The sequence below is a fragment of the Pelobates fuscus genome, chromosome 11, assembly GCF_036172605.1.
Source record: "Pelobates fuscus isolate aPelFus1 chromosome 11, aPelFus1.pri, whole genome shotgun sequence".
In the NCBI taxonomy this organism is placed as follows: Eukaryota; Metazoa; Chordata; class Amphibia; order Anura; family Pelobatidae; genus Pelobates; species Pelobates fuscus.
This window is the reverse complement of record NC_086327.1, coordinates 3,942,009-3,968,283: the sequence shown is the minus strand read 5'-3', so window position 1 is coordinate 3,968,283 and position 26,275 is coordinate 3,942,009. Positions and strand designations below refer to the sequence as shown.

The window sequence follows — 26,275 nt, the reverse complement described above, 5'->3', positions numbered from 1 at the left end:
AGGTGGACTCCTAAGGGCCGCATTTTATGTGTTGGACCCATTGTCAGAATTAACAGGTATTTGTTATGTTATTGTTTAAATGGATCCAAAACACAAATTGTCTTCAACCCACACTCTGAAAATGAGGCATGAACCTATTTATAATGAGCTATTACAGTGCCAGCTTGGCATTCAGGACATTATCCTGCAGTCTATGGCAAATCAGCTCTCACTATATATTCTATGATTACATCAATATTTCTCTTTCTCAAATGTTCCATCCGAACCATATTTTCTGGGTAATAATAACAGTTTGGAGTGGGTGCTCAGAGCCGTGCCAAAAACAAAACCATTGTAAATATAAAATAAATACAAACCGGAAGCCAAAACGAAAAATACTATCACTATTGGCTGAAATCAGACGCAGATCCCCCATGTTCAACCTTCCACATAATTCTCGGTAGACACCCAACCTAAATTAATTCCTAAAAATGCCTTGTTGACTCCAAGGTGACAAATAGACGTATCCTTTGATCATGAACATTAGCTATTAACCCTGAATATCCTGTTTTACAAAAAAGGCATCCACACATTGTATTATCTACTAAATCGGATAAAGTAACCACCAAGAAATCCTGTGTTAGGACTCTGCCACCGCGCCGCACGCGGCGACCTTGCTTACCTCATCACAGCGAGCGCCATCATCTGGTCCCGGTCTCAAGATTGGCAGTGTGTCTGACGCTGCACGCTCCAGAGCAGCTTCCTTATATGTGTGCTGCACCCGGTCATGTGACCCGACACACAGTGATGAAACTCCTCCCACGTGTTGTGGTTAACGCTAATTGGAGATTAGCCAATCAGACACACCCTGCGTGTATATAAGCTAACCCCTCCCTTGCCTCAGTGCCCTGTTGTGGTCTTTGGTTTACCATTGAGCGTTGCACTTCTTATTTGGATTTCCTGGTTACTGATATTTGGCTTTGTCTCTCGTTATTCCATCTCTCTGTTTCCCTTGACCTCAGCTCGTGTTTTGACTATCCCTTTTTGCGTAACCCGACCATTCTAGGGATCGGTATTGCAATTCTCTCTACTCTGTCCGGTCTGCATGTTAGGGTTCCCTAGTGAATGTTACATCCTGGCATAAAGTACAGATGGAGAAATTTATTTGGCTCAGTTTAATAAATATCTCAGATTTTTTTTTTCAATAGTTGCTTTGTTCAGCTCATTGAAGTGGTCTGGGGGCATGGTCCCAGGTAAGAATTTAGTGAGGTCACTGCTCAAGCTTATTTTCTAACAGGAGTAAAGCAGACCCCCAACAGTTCGATTTTTGCGGTCTAGTCCTGCCGCCCCTCTTTAGTCCCTTGGTGTCCTGCATCTGTGGACATCATCAAACTGTCCCCTGGGCAGCACAGCATTAGATGCACTTGCACTGTACACTCAGACCTTGCATGGCCCTGAAGGTTGGGAGCCAACCAAGAAGCCCACCCACCTCTTCTCTGAGTACTTTTTTTGCGTGTACCTGCTCATATTGGCTTCAGTAGTAACATGGGTCACATCAACGGCAACACCCCTCAGCGCCACATCTGCCCCATCCCGATTTCCCTGTCCCAGTTGTTGGAAGGTATAGTAAACCTTTCATTTTAGGTTTTATAGTAAATATTGGTTGCTTTGTGATTTTACAGTAAAATAGGATCGGTGATTAATGGAATCATTTGGAGAGAAGAAAGGGAAGTGAGTTAGCGGGGGCAGGGAGAGGAACCAAGGTTATTTCGTTTTTTATTAACATGCCTTCTTAAAAAACGAGTTTGCAGAGATTTTTTTAAAGGACTTGAGGCTGGAGGAGAGTCTAATGGAGTGACGAAGGGAGTCCTAAGGAAGTTTTGTCGTGGTCAAATTGTCAACAGCCCTCTATGCAGAGCATTTAAGGGATATTTTTTGTGTGAATACTTTGGCTCCATTTAAATACAAAAGGTTAAGCAATGTTAAATGATAAACAGCAAAAACTATCAGGAATTATTATTTATTGTGCTTGTCCTTCTTGTTCCTCCCCTGCAGAGAATGACTTGGTTTTACATTGAATTAAAAGCAGCAAGGTGTCCCTTGCCCATTGCCGTAAGAGACTCATCTCACCAATCAAACCACTGCCAGCCATCTGGCATTGACACGCCCAGGATAAGGGATAATTGGGTCAGTGTAGGTAGCTTCTGCAAATTTCATTTTTATATTATTTTTATATGTTGAGCACATGCAATTTAACATTATGGGACATATTCACTAAGATGATAATTGTGGGCCATCGACAGGGGGAATTTAGACCAAAATAGCTCAATTGGACACTTCCCCTTGTCAGTTCAACACAACATGATATTTATAGAGAAGAAAACAAACGTTCCAGTTTTAACCTCAATAGCAATCATTAAAACTGATTAAAAACATCAAGACATTGAAGAGAATAATTGTATAAAATTAGATTTAATATATTAGTTGCATATGGCATTTAATTAAAGTTCTTCTATGGTTTCGATTAATTTAAGCGAACACTTTTCAATATATTTTACTTTGAGTCGTTTAAATCCCACAGGGGTACTTTCAATGTTACTTAGTAAATCTACATAGTGTGTTTATGTATAATAGGAAATCAATGTATTGTTCGTTAAATGTTTACCAATATAATGTACTTTTTTCAAATTTGCATCATATATCACCATTATATAACAATGCGTGGTTTAAAAAACGAAGTGAAACAAAATATAAAAAACTGCAAAATGTATTATGGAGATATTTAATCATCCTCTCAATTTTCTGCTATAGGTTTGTCTAAATATTCATTTGTTTATTTATTGTTTAGCTATAAATTTCCAACATTCAAAACATTTTGGCAATAAAGTGGAATGGCAAAGGTCCGAAGAACCCACCACATTTAATTCATACACGTGTTGTGTTAATTTGTGATAAAAATCCCACATCAGACCAGGAGATCAGCGTTCTAAGCCTTTGGTGAAGCGCAGGTTTGACCAGTTTAAGGATGTTATCACATGTACCCCTTGCATAGCAGAAATCCGATCTTTGTTCAGGAAAATAACGGAGCCTCCACCTCTCATTCATTTTATCTGAAGATCATAAAAAGGAAACGTTGTAACTCATTTATTGTAGTTCCAAGAATATCTGCTGTGTGTTTCAGTCTATGTTCTGTCTCCTCGTTCTTCAGGTGAATTGGGTGCATTGATAGCTGAGCGCTAATGTATGGGACCACAGGAACAGCTCGCAGGTGCAAAAACCAGGGATCCAAGCCAGGTATAAGCCACACACCCTGTTACCAAGTATACACAACAATGAATTCAAATTCATCACATTCTAGGAAATACAACCAGTAATTGTGAACCCAGTAAAAAGCTAAACAGCCTGTTCCTGACCCTGATTTATGCATGTCTCATTGAATGCTTATCTCCCCAAATACTCCCACTTGCACTGATACTGTAATAGGCATTACTTAGGGAATTCCATATGTTAGCTGCCCTCACTGTAAGTCCTTATACTAAATATAAATAAGGAAAAAGACTTACCTCTCACACAGGGAAAGAAAACAGCAACCAAGCTATAACCGTCTGCTAGACAGGCCTACGGAAAAAAAGTTGCATTAGGAAAAATACATAGATACTTGATATATCACTTTTTCCCAATTATTGTAAACCTTTCTGTTGCTCGCTCATAATTAATCTTTAAATGCTATCATTTTGTTTTTGTAATTCATTCTTTTCGTAATCCATATTTTATTGCAGATTAGATTGTATACGATGGGCATGTGTAGAAAGTTAATAGGCTCACCCTACAGTCAGGTTATGTATAAAGAGAAGAGGATGGGAAGTATTAATAGCGAAAAACACATTTACTTTCTAATTCAGACATTGGCCTTGATTTAACATTTTAAAATGACTGCATGTTATGAAAAATATTTTACCATTCAGTATTAGACCATTTTTGAGCAGTTTTAACACTGAATGAGGGTCTCTGGCCACCAAAAGCCCCGCCCCCACTGGAGGTGTGATTAAGGCAGAGATTACACATTCCTTACAGCCATACCGATTCATACCAGCAATAGGCGCTGTGATAGGCTGAAAGCAGTCAGGTGACACTCTTAACCAATCACAGCCACCCATTGTTGCTCAGGATAATACTTTCTCATTAGTCCAAGCAGCACAGAGGAGATGGGCTGCTAGAGACGCTTGTTTAGTATTAAAACATGAAAAAAATTGCTTAACACTTAATAGAAGGACAGCACCAGGGGACTCTGGACACTATAACCACTTCAACGAGATGATACAGTGTATAAGACTAACCCTACAAGTAGCTGTTCAATGTTTGGCCCTGATGCTGTTCTTATGCTATATTTCCCATAATGCTCAGCCAGTTAAAGGTCCATACTGACAGGACCATGGTCACTTCAGGCTCAGAGTTATACATACGTCTCATTGAAGCTCTGAACGATCCTTCTTCTTCAATAGGTTCGCCGGTTCTGTAAAAAAAATAAAGGAGCAGAGTTGATTTTAAAGAAGACTAGGGTTTTGGCCCCATAGGCTAGGGCAGTTAGAAGGGGCTAAAAAGTGGATTTAGGTTTTAGCTAAGCTGTAGAGATTTACAAAGCAGAACTGGCACACATAGATCAGAGAGTCCTTACCTGTTCCCAAATGATCTGGAACTCCACAACGGCACATTAGAAAACCGTGCACCCAAACGTTGGTGAGTAACATGGAGACACTTGAATCCAAATCACAGAATGACAATGTTTTGTCCCTCAGAATTGGCTTTACACCAAGCCATCTTCTCATGGTTTGCCAAAGGCCGTTACAGGGGCTGACGTATTGCCAGGCAGTGATTTGGAATTACCTATTATCTATTGTTATTTATCACAACGTTGATATAGGATGCATATAAGATCCAACATAGTGTAAACAGTTACAGTGGCATAAAAACAATAGATTTTAAATCCTATTCATCCACCTATCTTACTGTACAGTCAAAACTGCTCCAAGAGTTTCTGTTACAATCAATAGACGTTCAATCTGCTGAAAGCGGATCAGCGGACAAATTTAGGTTTATTTCAAAGAGAGAACAAGTGTAGTCTGTAGTTTAGATAAGATTGTATTTTTAACACATTCTCCTGCCAACTCTTTTGCAACAATGCATACATTATGCGGCGTCATATGAGTCCGGGCCATAAAAGGATCCAAATAACTGCGCGTACGTTATGTTTCATTGACCAGCAAATATTTTCTGTTCCCATGGCAGAGTACCCTACATGTGAAAGACTGACTGGATGGCCCTGTATGAGTACTCGTATTATTAGATCTTGTCCTGCAGACAACGTTCCCGCAGGATATAATCTAGAGGAAAATTAATAGGAATTAATTTGGTCTCACAGCTAATCTGCTAGCACAATAATAGAGGGGTGTTTTTTTTCTGAAATCTCACCTGAATTAATCCTTTTTAGCTATTTTAATTCAGTAACAGGAACTATTTTGATCACAGCAAATTGAGACCTCAATTTAATATTTTTGGATAAACATTTAAAATTGTTGATTTCAAAATATTAAAATGTCAAACAAAATATCATGTATAAACATATATTTAAAAAAAAATCTACGTTTTTCAAAATATTTAATCATTGTAATAGTTTACCCAAAAATATTAAATCATTTGAAAAGTGTATCCAAAAACATTAAGACCTCGATTTAATAAACTTTCTAAATGATTCAATACTGTTAGAAAAACCTTCTAAACATTCTATCTATGGAAGTCGCCATTCGAGTCTATGAGCATTTGTGGAGAGAAATCAATTTGAAACAAGTTCTAACTGTATGGAATCATTTGGAAGCTCATTCAATCGAGGGCTAAAGTGGGGCCTAAATATGACATAAAATGGTATAAAATAAAAAATGTAAAAATGGCAGAGAGAGAGAGGATGAGAAGAAAATGAAATGGGGAACAGAGTTACCTTTGATGCTGGTTGAATTTACAACGACATTTTCGGCCTATAAATGCAAAACATAGATTTAAGAGATTTATATATATTTTTAGGTGTTAGTAATCCGGATGGGATGCCTTCCATATTTATCATTTCTAATTATTAATTTAATACTAGCTGTGCTCTATATTCAGAGATATGCATCAGATGTCATTTTAGAGTCAAATTGTTATCATAGGAGATATTAGTCCATGTTTTTTTAGAAATTCTCTCGTCTGTTGCCTCACTGTTATCGCGGATCGCATTGAACACAAGACGATTTTCTAGCCAATAGTCTTTTATTTGTAACCATGGGATGTAATCCTGAGGACCCTATAATTTGATTCCTGTCAACCAAAAAACCCAACACCATGCAACAACCTACCAGCCAAGCTCAAAACTGGAACAATCTCGTAAAATAACATTGTGAGCATCATGTCCTGGCTGTGAATGGGCTCTTGTGATCACTGATTAAAGGAAGTAAATGTCAGAATGAATTACTTTAGATGTGTATAAGTGTTGCAGGTTCACCTAATTTTGGGAAACGAGGGCAAGTAAGAGTTTGGGAGATTTTGAAGCTTAGATTATGGGGGAGTTGGGATGCATCTACTGCAGATATGTAAACGAGGTGTGTGGAATGATAAATGCATGTTTTGTGGATGAGTGGTAACTAGCGACAAAATACAATTATTGCAATTGTATGATGGGCTGAGAGTGATGGGTGTGTACATTTTATTCCCTGTGTGAATCAGATCATGTCACCCACTCACATATTCCTACTTGGGTTTTTGGGTCGGTGTGTAAAGCATTACATCTATAACTTGTGCTTGCAGAGTTTATAACGCAGGCTAAACAAATCTTTAATTACATTAAAGGATCACTATAGGGTCAGGAACACAAACATGTATTCCTGACCCTATAGGGTTAAAACCACCATCTAGCCCCCCTGAACCCCTCATGCCTCCATAAATATAGTAAAAATCTTACTGTATTCAAGCCAGAAGCTGTAGATCTGCATGCTGTTTGCCTCAGAAAAAGAAACAAGCAGTCTGCTGACATCATCAGAAGTGGTAGGCTGATCCAATCACAAAGCTTCCCCATAGGATTGGCTGAGACTGAAAAGAGGCAGATCAGGGGCAGAGCCAGCACAATTCAAACACAGCCCTGGCCAATCAGCATCTCCTCATAGAGATGAATTGAATCAATGAATCTCTATGAGGAAAGTTCAGTGTCTGCATGCAGAGGGAGGAGATACTGAATGTTTGGATGCATTTTAGGCAGCCATGATCCAGGAAGGATCTCTAACAGCCATCTAAGGAGTGGCCAGTGAAGTTATCACTAGGCTGTAATGTAAACACTGCATTTTCTCTGAAAAGACAGTGTTTACAGCAAAAAGCCTGAAAGTAATGATTCTACTCACCAGAACAAATTCAATAAGCTGTAGTTGTTCTGGTGACTATAGTGTCCGTTTAATTATCGCAATGCACGCAATTTAATGGGTTTAAATTAATTTGGAGATTTTCTTGAGCTGGTCAGCGAAGTTGGAGAATGTTTTCATTCTTCATTTTTAATTTTCAGCTATCGACTGTGTGCACTGCATGGTTTAGTGAATGAGCCCTTCGTTTCAATTTGCAACGCTGTTTTTGTCTTACTTGGCAGAGTAAGAATATAATAAAAATGTCAATAAATGACATTGACAAAAGGGCATAATGGCAAAGGTCACCAGGGAATAAATTAACACTCTAGGCTAATTACTGCTATTGATCCAAATGTTACCGTGGTGACAGTGTACTTAGATTGTAGGCGGACCTCATTTGTGCTATTGATCATGTGAATGAGGCCTGGCATAGATTGTCTGAATATAAATTGTCCCTTATCATGTTCACAATATATATATTTGTTATATCTGTTTCCTACAACGGGATAGAGATAGTAACACAGTCTAGGAAGAAGGGCTCGTTGTGAAGATCCCATGGGTGAGATCATTTGTCAGACTGAGATGTGGCTAGTACAGTTATAGTGAAGGACTGTCTAGTTAGAGAGTTAGCACCAAAACAATATTTAGGAAAATCCTCGCTTTCTGTAAGGCTTGGTTAGTATCCGCAGGTAACATTTTTTTGCTGAATCTATGGATCAAGCTAAATAAAACGTGAAATGAGTTAACCCTTTTTTTGACATCATCGAGTAACTGCTGGTTTCCATTTGGAGTTGTCTATGTTTGTATGGTGTGTATTTTCACTTTAACCACTGACTGAATGGATAATAAATTGTGTCCATTATCTGTCTGCACCGGTAATCCAGTCATTTTGTTTTGGCTTCGGTGCACGAACATTCCTTTAAGGAAAGGGGTAATAAAGTGATTTCCTACCCAGCACTGTGGCAGTCAGCGAGTTAAACATGCAGTTAGAAGGATCTCGTCAAGCTCGCTATAATGTTGCCATAAGAAGAGCGTTTACAGCGCAACATTCTAAGCATTTGCAGAAACCTTCCATTGGTTGCCATGGTGATTTCTCCACATTTAGGAATTTGCCGTTGAATTGCACTTTATAACTAACTCCTGATGTGTCTGGTAGACTATACAACAAGGTCTTTCTATGAGAATTCGTGCCCATAATTCACTCACTCAGGATAATAAGTATTCCGAGGATAAAAAGAACTCCAGCGAAGACCAGACCTCCGATCCGAAGAGACGTGTAATCTACAATAGAGGAGATAAAACATAAATAAATCACGAAATACCAAGATTCACCGATACAGTAATAGCTTTAGGTATACTATCGCAACACCTTAATTAATCAAGAACGAGCAGCATTTGGCAACCAAGCTTACAAAAATCATTAGCCACACTATGCACATTTTATACCAAGAGTTATCTATTTTGGAGGAAAAATCAATATTCCCAAACACTCCCTGAATTCACTCATCAATTTATTTTGGCAGGATATCCCTCTGAATTGTGCCATAGTTGTGTGTTCCATCATTCGTGAATCATAGTTGAAGGTTAATTTAAAGTCAACTTCAGTTACAGTTTGGGCAACAGCTGCGTTGTAATTTGAGCGATATGAAGGGTAAATCCGGCGTAATTCACTTTCGTAAATACCAAAGGTTAAAAGGCTGAGAAAATAGGGCAGTTTTTGCATGTGTCTGATTAATTTCTCTTTAGTAAATTTGATATAATTCTGATACAAATTAGATTCGACACATAATTTCTATATATTTAATGTGAGTCGTTTTAATGTCACTGTGCAATCTAAACGATAATATTAAAGCCTTCTTATAAATGTGTTCTATTTAGATTAAATACTATGAGGTCATACCAGAAAAATAATAATATTAAAGTTTTAATTTAAGGTCTGACAGATTTCAATAAAACACTCGTCATGGAAAGGTCCCCATAAAATATTGTTACAATGAGCAGAACCGTTCTAGAGTCGCACAACCAAAACCAACAAATTATAAAGAAGATCTGCAGAAAATGTCACCAAAATTCTATCACAGGTTTCACCCACAAGAATGCGGAAAGGGGGAGGGGTGAGATAAAAACCAGCGTGTCCATATTGTCTAGGTGTAAATTAACCTCAGGGGAGAAACCTTTCAAGACTAATATTAACCAGCTTTACAGAATTGTAACTTCCTAATAGAGAAACTAACATTACACATTGTCTCGCAACCTAAATCCTCTACTTTCCTGTTTTATGGGAAAAGCCATTATCTTCAGTTAATTAATTAATCATCTTATTTGGAATTCATGCCTGGATTAATGTCTATTACCAGAAGACTTATCCCAAAATAGAAACTATAATTGCTGCAGACTCTAAAACACTGAGTGTTTTGGGTTGAACATTTGCCCCTTTTGCCCTCTGGTAATATAAATGTTTCACGGAGGGTCGATTGCCTGCTAGGGCCATTGTGTCTCTCGCTGGTTAAGGAACCATTTCGTCGCTCGGTAGGAGGGAGAGTTTGTTTAAAAAGTTGGGTTCCTGTGAGGCTGGAAACAATAGTGTCTAGCCACATAGTCAGACAGCAAATCCAAAACTGAACGAAGAACTCATTTGTTAAAAACAAAGAGATGCCCTAATTTCTGGTCTGTTTAATGAAGATGGGATAGATTAAAAAAAGAAACACAAATTCAGCAGGTATTTCAATAAACTTTAGAATATATTGCTACACCTTATCCAGGGTCAGCCTGTCCATAGACCCCTTGTCATCATCTAAAACAGGAGTTCCTAATCTGTGGTGGTGGTGCAGCTGCACCGGGTGGATTATTTTTTTAATGCGTGTATCTATGTGTGTGTGTGTATCTGTGTGTTTGTATGTGTGTAATGTGTGCATAGTGTGTTTATCGGTGTGTGTGTAGTGTGTGTACCATGTATGTGTAGTGTGTGTATCTGTGTGTAGTCTGTATATTTGTATGTATGTGTGTAATGTATGTGTGTATCTGGGTGTGTATGCGTATGTGTGTAGTGTGTGTACAGTGTGTACAGTGTGTATCTATGTATGTGCAGTGTGTGTATCTGTGTGTAGTGTGTGTAGTGTATGTATATGTGTGTGTGTGTGTGTTTGTAGTGTGTGTATCTGTCTGTGTGTAGTGTGTGTATCTGTCTGTGTGTGTAGTGTGTGTATCTGTATGTGTGTAATGTGTGCATCTGCGTGTGTGTAGTGTGTGTATCTGTATGTGTCAGTGTGTGTATCTATATGTTTCAGTGTCTATATGTGTCTGTGTGTCAGTGTGTATGTCTGCATGCCTGTGTATCTGCAGGCGTATTAGTGTGTGTGTACACCTGTATGTATGTCAATATCTGCATGTGTGTCAGTGTTTGAAACATATACTGTCACACATGCGTTTATACAGACACACAGATACAAACACTGCCACACATGCAAATACACAGACACAGTGTATTGGTAAGTTCATTGGCTACAGTGCACAAACAGACACACGCTACATCCCCAGCACACACACAGACACACGCTACATCACCAGCACACATACACAGACACTGTCTGCCTCCTTCCTATCTTCACCGCGAGCGGTTGGTTCTGATGCTCGCACACCGCTCGTGGCTTCTTCACACTCCCACTTGCTGTGAGCGATGGCTTCCGGCGCCGCACGCCACCCACGGTTGCTACCCCTGGCGGCAAGTCAGAAACTACACGTTTGCGTGCAGCGTGTGTAAATAGGAGCCCGAGTCAGGCAAAAATGATGTCACTAATCAAAAAAATGACGTAACGTAATTAAAGTGGGTCTCCTTGCCCTGTATTCTTCACAGCTGGTGCAGCGGCACCTTAGGCCAGACTAAAGGGGAGGTCAAACATCCCCAGCACACACACATACACATACTGCATCCTCAGCACACACACATACACATACTGCATCCTCAGCACACACACATACACATACTACATCCTCAGCACACACACATACACATACTACATCCTCAGCACACACACATACACATACTACATCCTCAGCACACACACATACACATACTACATCCTCAGCACACACACATACACATACTACATCCTCAGCACACACACATACACATACTACATCCTCAGCACACACACATACACATACTACATCCTCAGCACACACACATACACATACTGCATCCTCAGCACACACACATACACATACTACATCCTCAGCACACACACATACACATACTACATCCTCAGCACACACACATACACATACTGCATCCTCAGCACACACACATACACATACTACATCCTCAGCACACACACATACACGTACTACATCCTCAGCACACACACATACACATACTACATCCTCAGCACACACACATACACATACTGCATCCTCAGCACACACACATACACATACTGCATCCTCAGCACACACACATACACATACTACATCCTCAGCACACACACATACACATACTACATCCTCAGCACACACACATACACATACTGCATCCTCAGCACACACACATACACATACTGCATCCTCAGCACACACACATACACATACTACATCCTCAGCACACACACATACACATACTGCATCCTCAGCACACATACAGACATACTATTTATCTCCAGTACACACACATACACACACTTTATCAACAGCATACACACAGATACATATCATCCCCAGCACACACACACAGACACTACCATTGCAGAAACATATATGTTTTTTGGGTGGGAAGGTGGAGGGGGCAGCATTTCATTCTTGGACCGAGGCAGCACAATGTTTTGGGCCGGCCCTGACCTTATCTACATATACTGAGAAAAATTGATGTGCAAGAAATAGTGGCTCCCAAGATTTGGGTTCATTCTTGGTATTAGAGAACTCATGAAGGCTTTGTAAATATTAGGATGAATTACAATTGGTTATTAATTACAATTACGGCTCAATTCTGAATCTAGTGAATGCTCACCACTCAAAAGAAAAAAGACTCAACCCGCATCACATTGGGAATACCATAGATTTGTCGGATTACCAGTTTATTGGGATTTTATTATGACCCAAAACATATGTTGTTTTTTAATGTTTCATCTTTCTTAAAGAAACTCACAGCAGAGGGAGCTTTACCTTGTGTTTCATTTATTGAATAATAATAATTTACATTGAATTATTAGATGTTTTTAGCATTAAACAAATCTCCTTTATATTTACACATGGAGTCAAAGTGAGCATTCTCAGCTTATTTAACATATTGCCTCAGTTGCGTCGGGGAGCGGTTTGCCCCAGGCAGCACATTTTTGAGGGTGGCACACAGGGCCGAGCATGCTCCAGAGCCTGGCCGAGTTCTTCCAGCACTTGTGTCCAGTCCAACAGCTCCGGAACATACCGCAGGCTGTGGGGGGAGCGGGGACATGAATCACGTCACATCCCTGCCTCCTGTATTCCTCACAGCTGGCGCAGCGGCACCTTAGGCCAGACTAAAGGGGAGGTCAAACTCAGGAACCGCACTGGGCGGCACAAGCTCTAGCTACACCACTGCATTGACTCATCACTATAATTACATGTAAAGCACCAACATATTCCTGAGCGCTGCCCGATGGGTGCAGGAGATGTAATTGCAGCAATGGAAGTCTGAATTACAGGAATAAGAGGCGATCTGGCTCTGCTCAAAGGGAGGAGATTAGAATGAAGGAATCATCATGCAAAGAGTTAAATATCTCCAGACTTACCAAAATAGAATGGGTCAGGCACCTCCTCCTTCTTCTCTGCCTCTGATTCTGATAAAGGAAATACAAATATAATCAGGAGGAAATCAAATATATCCAGTCTTAAACATTTGCACTGACAAATCAGTGAGCAATAAATTCAAGTGAAAACTTACTGCAATAAATGGATACACTACTCACTTAAAGGGACACTATAGTCACCAGAACAACTACAGCTTAATGTACAATATACAGCTTAATGTATGGTATAAAGCTTAATGTACAGTATACAGCTTAATGTACGGTATACAGCTTAATGTACAGTATACAGCTTAATGTATGGTATACAGCTTAATGTACGGTATACAGCTTAATGTACAGTATACAGCTTAATGTACGGTATACAGCTTAATGTACAGTATACAGCTTAATGTATGGTATACAGCTTAATGTACGGTATACAGCTTAATGTAAATGTTTGTTTTTTCATTGCATATCGCACTTATCTTAGAGATAACTGAGATATAACATCACAACTGCGAAAGAAAAAAATATATATATATCCTGAGATGGGGATTGTACCGTCCATGCTGAATACAGCAGAGCTCTTATTAGCTCTGTTAAAGGGAAACTCCAGTGCCAGAAAAACGATCCGTTTTTCTGGCACTGGAGGGTCCCTCTCCCTCCCACCCCCCAATCCCCAGTTGCTGAAAGGGTGAAAACCCCTTCAGTCACTTACCAGGGGCAGCGACAGGTCCCACGTCGCTGCTTCCTCCTCCCCCGCCGCTCCTCCTTCTGGTTACGTCGGCCGGTGGGCGAGACTGATCTCGCCCGCCGGCCGAGGAGACCTAATGCGCATGCGCGGCAATGCCGCGCATGCGCATTAGCGCACCCCATAGGAAAGCATTGAAAATGAATTTCAATGCTTCCCTATGGGGAATAGAGCGACGCTGGAGGTCCTCACACAGCGTGAGGACGTCCAGCGACGCTCTAGCACAGAAAACCTGTGCTATGAAGCAGGAAGTGTCCTCTAGTGGCTGTCTAATAGACAGCCACTAGGGGAGGACTTAACCCTGCAAGGTAAATATTGCAGTTTTAAAAAAACTGCAATAATTACACTTGCAGGGTTAAGGGTAGTGGGAGTTGGCACCCAGACCACTCCAATGAGCTGAAGTGGTCTGGGTGCCTGGAGTGTCCCTTTAAGTGTGAGTGCACCTTCATTGTGTGTTTTGCTGTTTATAATATCTAAAATACGTTTTACACTATTGTATATTTCTTGTTTGTTTTTTAGATATTCAGCCCTTTATAACGGAAGGCTTTCTCTGACATATAAATGTATAGAACAAACTACTCTAGAAGATAACACATAAGGGTTAAAGATATTTTTGGCATGGTTTATCAGTTTTATATTGTTTATTTTACTTGTATTGTATGTCACAAGGTTTGGGAATCCATGTTTAGATTCACTGCTGCCTCCCCACAATAATAGTGAGCACCTAATCTTCTATCTATATCCAATTTGTATTCCTTTAATTTTAGCAGTCACGGGGTCCCATTCTTATTCACTACTGTGCAGCAGTCCACGAAACTTGGCCACCAATTTGTGGACATTTGTTACCGTACAAAAACTATTTTATTATATTGAAATATTGCCAATCGAATTAGACCTTAATTCCTCATAACTCGTTTGTACTCATAAAATGTGCTAGGAGGAGCGGGTTCGCCTGTTTTGACAATATTTCCAATCTAATAAAATCATTTTTGAATGGCAAAGAATGTGATGTGGCTTTAATACATATAACAACATAGAAGGAGACTTCCTGAATTTGGTCCTTAAAATACTGAAATCCTCTCTAAATTCAGGGGAGAACTCCTTCCTAACTGGCTTACACACGTTGAGTGTTGGTCAATTCACTCTTCGCTGAATTCATCACTTTTCATCTCCGTGTCATTTCTTAATGCTCAGCAGTTCTGTAGCATCCAATGGAGCCATCAGGAACACGCCAGCAGTGGAAGGGTAAATCCAATTTCTAGACCCCAGTGATTGTCGTAGGACACTAACCTTGCCTTATTTGGTCAGAGCGTTGTTCTCTTAATATAGATTCTCCAGGAATGTTACATAATATCACGCTGCACCTAATGGTCTGTACTGAGAATGACGAGCACTTGTTACCAATGTACAATCAGGGGGCAGGAAAAAATATTCTGCAATATACACAAGGCTTGAATCCACATTCTTCTACTATAGCCATAACTGACAATCCTTCCCTGCTCCCCTGCTTACAGCACAGCCTCAGAAACACTGGCTGAGAGTGCTGAGAGCAATCGCAACACTGACTGGAAGGTTGACTAATCTACCTTGTGAACGTGCAGTACATGTGCAGCTCCACCTTAATCATCTTCCTGGTAGCGACAATAATACAATATTAACCAGATTGGCGCATTGCACATTAATGGGAACTGACCATCCACCATTGCCCTTTTACCAACACCGAGATTACTCACGCATTATCAATTTGGATGGCTAGAGGCCGCCGGTAAAAGTAATGTCAGGGTTAGAACCAGCCGCAGATTTCATCCAACACAGACTACCGGCAGCTGTTAGCGATTGGCTTTGAGTAACAGTTGCCGGTAAATGTGATATTCTGTCTATATTACAGAACACTGATTGGAGCATTTTACCACCGTTTGGTTCACAGATCAAGTAAGAAGAAGTAACAATCGAGGGAAAAGGGGAAAAGCCGTAAAATAAATACATTTATTTTTCTGTATTATATATTTATTATATATGTATATAACTTTATAATAACTAAGTAAATAAATATCATTGATATTTCTGTATTATATATGTATTATGTATTTATATAACTCTATAATAAGTAATAAATAAATATCATTGTTTTTCAGCGCCTCCTATTTTCCTATATTGGCCAATTCTGACTTTATCTGTGAATAAAACCACATTTAGTGGCTGTAACCCAGCCAATAATCATATTTATTGTTGCCACAGGCGACTCCTGACAGACAGAACTGTTTGACGATTGTCTACTTTGTGAAACGTCCATATGACACTGTGTGTGAAGTTACAGAATTTGGATGAAGAATTGCAATCTGGAAAGAGTACAAATGGAACTGTGCGTAAGAGGCGCTTTGATGTGCAGAATAAACGGAATAAAGAAATGCTTCAACACTCTTACCCACCTTAAATATGAAAACCAAACAAAAGAAAGAAAGGCCACAAGGATATTCACCTCTAAGAGTGGAGCAAATAGTTATAAATGTAAACACCTACCCTATACAAGGCTCTTCTGGTAAGGTCTTTACAATTTTCACATAAGTAACGACATATATAAGACAGGGAAAAAAAAACATAAAAGGGAATAATAGTGGTAATCCCTGGAGGTGATGTTTGCAGTGAAGTGGTTAAATAAATTGCCAACTCACATGTTACAGAGCCGAGAGTAAGTTGGCAATTTATTTAACCACTTCACTGCAAATATCACCTCCAGGGATTACCACTATTTTTCCATTTTATGTTTTTTTTCCCCCTGTCTTATATATGTTGTTACTTATGTGAAAATTGTAAAGACATTAAGAGCCTTGTATAGGGTAGGTGTTTACATTTATAACTATTTGCTCCACTCTTAGAGGTGAATAGCCCTGTGGCCTTCCTTCCTTTTGTTTGGTTTTCATATTTAAGGCGGGTAAGAGTGTTGAAGCATTTCTTTATTCAGTTTCTTCTGCACATCAAAGCGAATGCTCAAGTTTGAAAGCGAACGCTCAAGTTTAGCGTACACTGTATATCCAGAAAGAGCTCCGATCTGTCCTTTCTAAGGACAGAAAACTTATTTAAATTAAAAACAATAAAAAATAAAAATAAAATGCTCTGCTTGATTTGCACAGGTAAATATTTTCCTTAAATCATGAAGCGATGCATTGTTTTTATACCCGTAAGGCATTTAAAGGGTTAATGATTGGCCATTTGGTGGGTTAAACAAATATAAGAACCATAGAACTATTTCCAGGAAGATACACAATATTCTCTCCAAACATAACATTTGGCACGTACCAAGTGCTGCGGTGATCACGATGGAGGAACAGAAAAGGAAGAGATGGACTGCCATGTTTGTGCTGTAACGGAACGAGAAGAGACAATAGACTGGCGTTAATATAGAGATTCACAGTTACAGGCCCTTGCGCTACAGAAAGATAAAACTACCCAACTAGAGTCCAACTCAGCACCGGTTTGGAGTTTGATTAACATTACAATCCCTATACGGCATATGGAGCGTCAGAATCGTTTGCTGCTAATTTTGGAGCGAGCACTGAATTATCTTAACTCAGATTAGCATGTTTGGGGCTAATCGCAGATACATTACAGAACTGTCCTTCATGAGCACTCATTGCAATTTAAAGTCAAATATTTGGTATCTCTCTGAATTTTTCAAACCCAACTGGTGCCAGTTCAAGACATTAAATTGTATTCAGTTAAAGGAACACTCTGTAGTAGTTATGGTGCCAGAAGTCTGCTGGTGCCCCCCATTATAAGTAGTCAAACAGGTTTATAATGGTTTGACAACTGCCCCCGGGTGCTCCAGGCCTCGCTACCCGCCTCCTTACAGCAGCTTCAGGGAGCTCACCTCTCAGCCAATGAGCTAAGCTCTGCAATACGAGGCTCAGCTCAGACAGAGGGCTACTGACTCCCCCAACTCTAGTTAAGTCAAGGAGCAGCATGGACCCCAGGTAAGTAGCCAAAACTGTTCCAAAATGCTTTAACTAATAACAATCGAGGTCACCAAGGAACTCCTGACACCATAACCACTAACGCACACTGTGGTGATCCTTTAATGCTCTATGGATCTAGATAAACAAAAATACATTTCAATATTCTGTTATTCAAAGAAATGTAAAACAGATTGTTTGTAAAACATGCAGAAATACTTTATGAAATAAAATGATGGATTTTATAGCGCATTTATTTTCGGTGTGTTTTTATCTATACAATATAAATAAAAGACACACGTTCATTATATGAAGAGTACAACGCGTTATAATAAAATCAGCCAATAGAATGCACAATCTGCTTTGAATGTTCCATAAAGTCTAAGGTTTATAAATCCTCGAGCAGAAATATGAATTCTACCATAAAAATAATTTTTACTTGATATACTGTTTTGTTATTGATCCTCATGAAATCTTTTAGAAAAAAAAAAAAATGCCAAAACCAGACAATATATATGGAAAACTATAAACGGCAATGAAGGACAGAATTCCGTTTTCTATTCCGACCCTGGGAGTGAGTGACACCAGCAGCCACTCAGTCGTGTGATACATTATATTACCGAAGAGAGGATAAAGACAAACAGCATCACACACACAATGCTCAGACTCCCCTACATACAATCACACACACAATGCTCAGACTCCCCTACATACAATCACACACACAATGCTCAGACTCCCCTACATACAATCACACACACAATGCTCAGACTCCCCTACATACATCACACACACAACACTCAGACTCCCCTACATACAATCACACACACAATGCTCAGACTCCCCTACATACAATCACACACACAATGCTCAGACTCCCCTACATACAATCACACACACAACACTCAGACTCCCCTACATACAATCACACACACAACACTCAGACTCCCCTACATACAATCACACACACAACACTCAGACTCCCCTACATACAATCACACACACAATGATCAGACTCCCCTAAACACAATCACACACAACACTCAGACTCCCCTACATACAATCACACACACAATGCTCAGACTCCCCTACATACAATCACACACACAATGCTCAGACTCCCCTACACACAATCACACACACAACACTCATACTCGCTTACCCACAATCATACACAACACTCAGACTCCCCAACACACAATCACACACACAGCACTCATACTCCCCTACCCACAATCATATACAACACTCAGACTCCCCTACACGCAATCACACAAACAGCATGCAAACTCCCCTACACACAATCACACACACAGCACTCAAACTCCCCTACACACAATCACACACACAACACTAAGACTCTCCTACACACAGACACAACACTCAGACTCCTTTGCACAGAATATTCAGTCACTACAAAAATTTCACTCAGCCAGTACACACAGTCACATTCAGCCTCCCCAACAAACAACGCTGGGCCTCTTCCACACACACAACACTCAACCCTTAAACACACTCTCACACACACAATTTGGCAGCCTACTTAGGGCCCTGGGTAACCAATCCATCTCTGATTCTTGCACAGTCTGAATGGTGTGATTTCTTACTTTTCTTGAATGTTTATGACCTATGGACACATGGGAATGTGCAACTTGTCTCTCTGGAAAAAAATAACATAAATATGATCTTGTAGAAGCAGTCCGAGATGCACTCCTTGGTCTCCCCAAAAGCCCCCATTACACAGATCATCATTCAGCACGGTACTGGAGCAGTACGCATGAAGCCAAGGGGTTCTTAGTTTTGCTTCTTTGCTTTTTTTGCTCTAAAACTGATCCCAATAAATATCCCCTGTGGGGTTACGCACAGAGTAAAGCCCGGGGTCATAATTCGAAAGGTGATTCAATCTGCAGAAAGAATAGTTTCCATGGGGATATCTCCCCTTTTAGAACTTTAGCCCAGAGTTGCAGTTTACAGAACACTCAGGTGTAATGACAGGACATCGATCCGGCACAGCGAGGGTTGTAAAACATTCTCTTTATTCTGCCATCAATCACTAACATCTTTGATAAATAGGATTTTTTAGTTCAGAAATCTTGTTGACATTTCATTGTAACGTATTTCTGGATTTAGTAATACAAGCTCTGTGAGTCCAAGGTACGGGATGTCCGTGAAAGGCTCAGTCCGTGCACGGAGGTGCCCCAACGCCCTGAGGCTCTGCACCAGATATATTTAGAAACTGGCAGCAGCTCCGAGCTTTATATTTATACCGGCATGTTCCAAACACAGAATTTCTTCCCTTCTGTAAACCCCCGGCACAATGCAGCTTGTTCTGCATTTATGTAACACTGCCACCTTCTAAGAAAACCTCAGTATTGTGCTCAGCTTTAATGGAATCTGATGGCGCTATATAAATAATAAAATAATAATAATAATAATAATAATATTAATAATAATGTAACACTGCCACCTTCTAAGAAAACCTCAGTATTGTGCTCAGCTTTAATGGAATCTGATGGCGCTATATAAATAATAAAATAATAATAATAATAATAATAATAATAATAATAATATTGTAACACTGCCACCTTCTAAGAAAACCTCAGTATTGTGCTCAGCTTTAATGGAATCTGATAATTCTTTATCTTACTACTTGGTTTGCTCAATGTTTCTAAAAAACAGAATTGACTTCTTATATAATCAAAGAACCTGCATCATTTTTACAGCTGGTGGGCAGGGCATGAAAAGTGCTTCCCAGCAGTTTGCAGAATGTATGGCCTGCATCAGGGCAGTTACTTTGGCTTTCCCTCTAAAGTGCGTGTCCAGCCATCAGTGTAAATCAGCGATATGTGATCAGTGATGGCGAATCAGCCAAATCTAATCTCTGCACCTATCTCTACCTTTTACCCGGATCTCCCCTCAAGGCTATAATTCATACACTGTTACGGTCATAAGTATACGTTGGAAAAAAGAATATTCTGACAAGGACATGAAAACCAAGGTCTAAAAGTGATAAACAGTTAGTTTTAATATTTGGAGTTTAGGAAAAACAGTCCATTCCTGCCTAATTTTGTAATTCTGTTAACAGATTGCCGTAAGTCACTGTTTAATAAATAATATACAGATTAAGTGCACACAAATAAAAAGACAGATTTCAATTTTATACGGCTACTTAAATCCCATATCTCAGCAAACAAACAAATCAAAAACATTCAGTTTCCCCATATGGCTATATTGTGTTATGCTCACCCCAATTCACAGTATCCCAATATTGGTGGGTCCTACTCTAATTACGTCACAGTACCCCAATATCGATTGGTGGGTCCTACACTAATTACGTCACAGTACCCAATATCGGTGGGTCCTACACTAATTACGTCACAGTACCCCAATATCAGTGGGTCCTAAACTATTTACGTCACAGTACCCCAACATCGGTGGGTCCTACTCTAATTACGTCACAGTACCCCAACATCGGTGGGTCCTACACTAATTACGTCACAGTACCCCAATATCGGTGGGTCCTACACTAATTACGTCACAGTACCCCAATATCGGTGGGTCCTACACTAATTACGTCACAGTACCCCAATATCGGTGGGTCCTACACTAATTACATCACAGTACCCCAATATCGGTGGGTCCTACACTAATTACATCACAGTACCCCGATATCGGTGGGTCCTACACTAATTACGTCACAGTACCCCGATATCGGTGGGTCCTACACTAATTACGTCACAGTACCCCAGTATCGGTGGGTCCTACACTAATTACATCACAGTACCCCAATATTGGTGGGTCCTGCACTAATTACATCACAGTACCCCAATATCGGTGGGTCCTACACTAATTACATCACAGTACCCCAATATCGGTGGGTCCTACACTAATTACATCACAGTACCCCAATATCGGTGGGTCCTACACTAATTACATCACAGTACCCCAATATCGGTGGGTCCTACACTAATTACATCACAGTACCCCAATATCGGTGGGTCCTACACTAATTACGTCACAGTACCCCAATATCGGTGGGTCCTACACTAATTACGTCACAGTACCCCAATATCGGTGGGTCCTACACTAATTACATCACAGTACCCCAATATCGGTGGGTCCTACACTAATTACATCACAGTACCCCAATATCGGTGGGTCCTACACTAATTACATCACAGTACCCCAATATCGGTGGGTCCTACACTAATTACATCACAGTACCCCAATATCGGTGGGTCCTACACTAATTACATCACAGTACCCCAATATCGGTGGGTCCTACACTAATTACATCACAGTACCCCAATATCGGTGGGTCCTACACTAATTACATCACAGTACCCCGATATCCCCAATATATAAATAGTGCTGGTGTTAAATGAGGTGAAGTGTACTTTAACAATCTGTTGTAAGAACATTGTGAATATATCTAATGTAAACTTATGGTGATAAGCACAATTTAAAAAAATGCAGTGTCAAAACTAAACAATGAAAGCGATAGTGATTTGATGTATATACTCACAATGCATATATCATATATTTGCTCTACACCAAATGAAAATTAGAATTAAAGTGACATTACTATCCAAAACCTCCTAAAATTTTCACTTCCTATGGTCACCTCCAAAGAGATCTCTGAAGCAGGGTGCGGTGCTCAACCCAAAAGGAATCGGTTTGCGGTCCAAAGTTACAAAGTGAAGAGAAAAAGGGGATTCGGGGGTGCACCCGGAACATGTCTCAGCAATAGTGATGCTGTGGAGTCCAAAATGAATGCAATACACAGATTAAGGAACAGGGCACATAGCAAACAAGAACATGATAAATGTCCACAATCCAATGTTTCTCTTTACTGTTTAGTAAATAAACCCTTAGTCACTATGTTTGCATAAGGCTGCTATGCCCCCTAGTTAGAAAGAACTGTACCCTGGTTGGTGGGCATCACAGGGATTTGGCAGGATGAGCCAATTATAACACAGGGGCTTGGTCGCATATTGTTACGTCAATAAATAAAGTGGGCAAATTATGTTGGCACTATATAAACAATTGTAATTGTAGTAAATAAAGCGGGCAGAATATGTCAGCATTATATAAACAATTGAATTGTAATAAATAAAGTGGGCAGATTATGTCGGCACTATATAAACATTTGGAATTGTGATAAGTAAAGCGGGCAGATTATGTATGTATGTATGTATATGTAGCCTTGACCTCTGTACCCAGTGCATGGCCATGAGAACATTGTTATATATTTTTGGCTTCCACTTTGGCTAACACAAATTATAGATTAGAAGCCCAGGGCCCTATTTAACTCTTTATTCTGTTTATTTGTTTGTAATTAATTTCGTGTTTAATTTACCATTGTAAAATATATCAGCAATATATAAATAACAATCATAACAATACTAATAAGAGATACACTGTTATTCTCTGTATAGTAACACCATTATATTAGAGAGAGATACACTGTTATTCTCTGTGTAGTAACACCATTATATTATAGAGAGATACACTGTTATTCTCTGTATAGTAACACCATTATATTATAGAGAGAGATACACTGTTATTCTCTGTATAGTAACACCATTATATTATAGAGAGAGATACACTGTTATTCTCTGTGTAGTAACACCATTATATTATAGAGAGATACACTGTTATTCTCTGTATAGTAACACCATTATATTATAGAGAGATACACTGTTATTCTCTGTATAGTAACACGATTATATTATAGAGAGAGATACCCTGTTATTCTCTGTGTAGTAACACCATTATATTATAGAGAGATACACTGTTATTCTCTGTATAGTAACACCATTATATTATAGAGAGATACACTGTTATTCTCTGTATAGTAACACCATTATATTATAGAGAGATACACTGTTATTCTCTGTGTAGTAACACCATTATATTATAGAGAGAGATACACTGTTATTCTCTGTATAGTAACACCATTATATTAGAGAGAGATACACTGTTATTCTCTGTATAGTAACACCATTATATTATAGAGAGATACACTGTTATTCTCTGTGTAGTAACACCATTATATTATAGAGAGATACACTGTTATTCTCTGTATAGTAACACCATTATATTATAGAGAGAGATACACTGTTATTCTCTGTATAGTAACACCATTATATTATAGAGAGAGATACACTGTTATTCTCTGTGTAGTAACACCATTATATTATAGAGAGATACACTGTTATTCTCTGTATAGTAACACCATTATATTATAGAGAGATACACTGTTATTCTCTGTGTAGTAACACCATTATATTATAGAGAGATACCCTGTTATTCTCTGTGTAGTAACACCATTATATTATAGAGAGATACACTGTTATTCTCTGTATAGTAACACCATTATATTATAGAGAGATACACTGTTATTCTCTGTATAGTAACACCATTATATTATAGAGAGATACACTGTTATTATCTGTATAGTAACACCATTATATTAGAGAGAGATACACTGTTATTCTCTGTATAGTAACACCATTATATTATAGAGAGATACACTGTTATTCTCTGTATAGTAACACCATTATATTAGAGAGAGAGATACACTGTTATTCTCTGTGTAGTAACACCATTATATTATAGAGAGATACACTGTTATTCTCTGTATAGTAACACCATTATATTAGAGAGAGAGATACACTGTTATTCTCTGTATAGTAACACCATTATATTATAGAGAGATACACTGTTATTCTCTGTGTAGTAACACCATTATATTATAGAGAGAGATACACTGTTATTCTCTGTATAGTAACACCATTATATTAGAGAGAGAGATACACTGTAAAGAAGCAAAGTATTGAACGTTTCTGTAACTAATTATCACGTTCTATAACTTTGGCGGCCATCAGAGTATATCAGCAGCTGTGAAGACGACCAATGATGCCCCTCTTACAGGCCCCTTCTCACCTACCCCACACTCAGAGCAGTTGCATAATATAGGGAACCGGGGCAAATACAGCTCAGCCCAATTCAAACACATCTCATAACAAATGCAAACCACCATAAACACTGCAAACTGTATCTCTGGCGCAGAGAGGCAGACTAGTGCCTGACCTGTATCCAATCATCCTTAGCACACAGCAGGGTAAATACATCCCATTGTACAGCGCTACAAAATCTGATGGCGCTATAAATAAAATAATAATAATAATTATAATAAAAGTGTCACAGTGACATTTTACATCTCCCTTCCAGTCACTGAAATCTGGTGGACTCGTAAAAAAACAACAAAAAAACTGCATCTACAGAGCAATGTTCCCTCTAAGCTGAAACGTGCGGCACTGAAAGAGTTAAAATGACATTTAAAAGTAAATCAATCTGTAAATGGACACGATAGCAGAGTACAAGAGTGATGGAAACGATGGAAATGATCAATATGTTGTGTCACAGTGACACTCAGTGTTAATATAGATTGCAGACAGTTTCAGCATGTTGTTGTGTTAATTCGATGCCTTCATTTTGTGCCTGGAGTCCTGGGCAGAGTACGGCCCCTTTAATGATTCTGAACACCCCAAAGGCAGTCTGTCTCATATAACGGTTTATAGAGGAAAACCTGACGCAGCTCAGAGACAGGGGGTGTCGCACTGACTGGCTGAAATACAGCAGATCTGGGTCAAACTACAAAAAGTGCAACAATCACCAGGAACATTCCATTGGTTTCTATAGCGACTGCTCCACTTTTAGAACTTTGACCTAGAAATTATATTTATAGAGCTTACGGGCCAGGCCCTCTCTATCTTTTGTATTTGTCTGTGTATATTGTACGTTCTCCACTAATTGTACAGCGCTGCGGAATCTGTTGGTGCTTTATAAATACCAGTAATAAATAAATAATAAATAATAGAGATCCTCTCCTGTAATGTTAAAATTCACAGGCAGCCATCTCGGGAGCAAAACGTGTGTTCTAGATAAAACCCAGCGACATGTATCCTGTATTATATGATATAAATAGTTATGAAATCTTAATATCTCCTGTCCCGGGTGCTGACACAGAGTTAATGTTTAGCTAAATGAATGTTAAATGCCCGTTAATGTGTTGACAGTTACATAGTAACGAGAAAATGGGAAGTTCTGTGACACGGGACCTGGATAGAGGATAAACATGATCTAACGGTTACAGGACACACAAACATCACACACAGTATACGCACAGAGTCCGGGTCTCTCCGGGAGTGATTGCAGGCTGTGGGTGTATCCTCTGCTGTCTGTCCCTCTGTATAAGGACACATAAACTGATCCTGTTTTCACTTTCTAAACTCTCCCTTTCCCACCCGCCCCCCTATATCTGTAATCTGTCTGTCTCTGCCTCCTCCCAGCCAGAGGTCTACTCCCTCTTCTCCCATTCTCTCTATCACTTTATTTACTATACTTTCTTTCAGTCTC

The 26,275-nt window shown here is 39.4% G+C and overlaps 1 protein-coding gene across 1 annotated transcript; it reads right to left on the bottom strand.

Moving 5' to 3' along the window:
- Nucleotides 1-2,320: 2,320 nt before the first annotated feature.
- LOC134578151 (phospholemman-like) lies at nt 2,321-26,163 on the bottom strand. The gene is made up of 8 exons (XM_063437151.1): nt 26,044-26,163; nt 17,199-17,260; nt 13,154-13,201; nt 8,604-8,678; nt 5,972-6,008; nt 4,443-4,492; nt 3,543-3,597; nt 2,321-3,289 (listed from the first exon to the last, which is right to left on the bottom strand). Exons 2-7 carry the CDS (start codon nt 17,251-17,253, stop codon nt 3,575-3,577), a joined length of 288 nt encoding a protein of 95 aa, XP_063293221.1. The 5' UTR covers nt 17,254-17,260; nt 26,044-26,163; the 3' UTR covers nt 2,321-3,289; nt 3,543-3,574.
- Nucleotides 26,164-26,275: the final 112 nt, after the last annotated feature.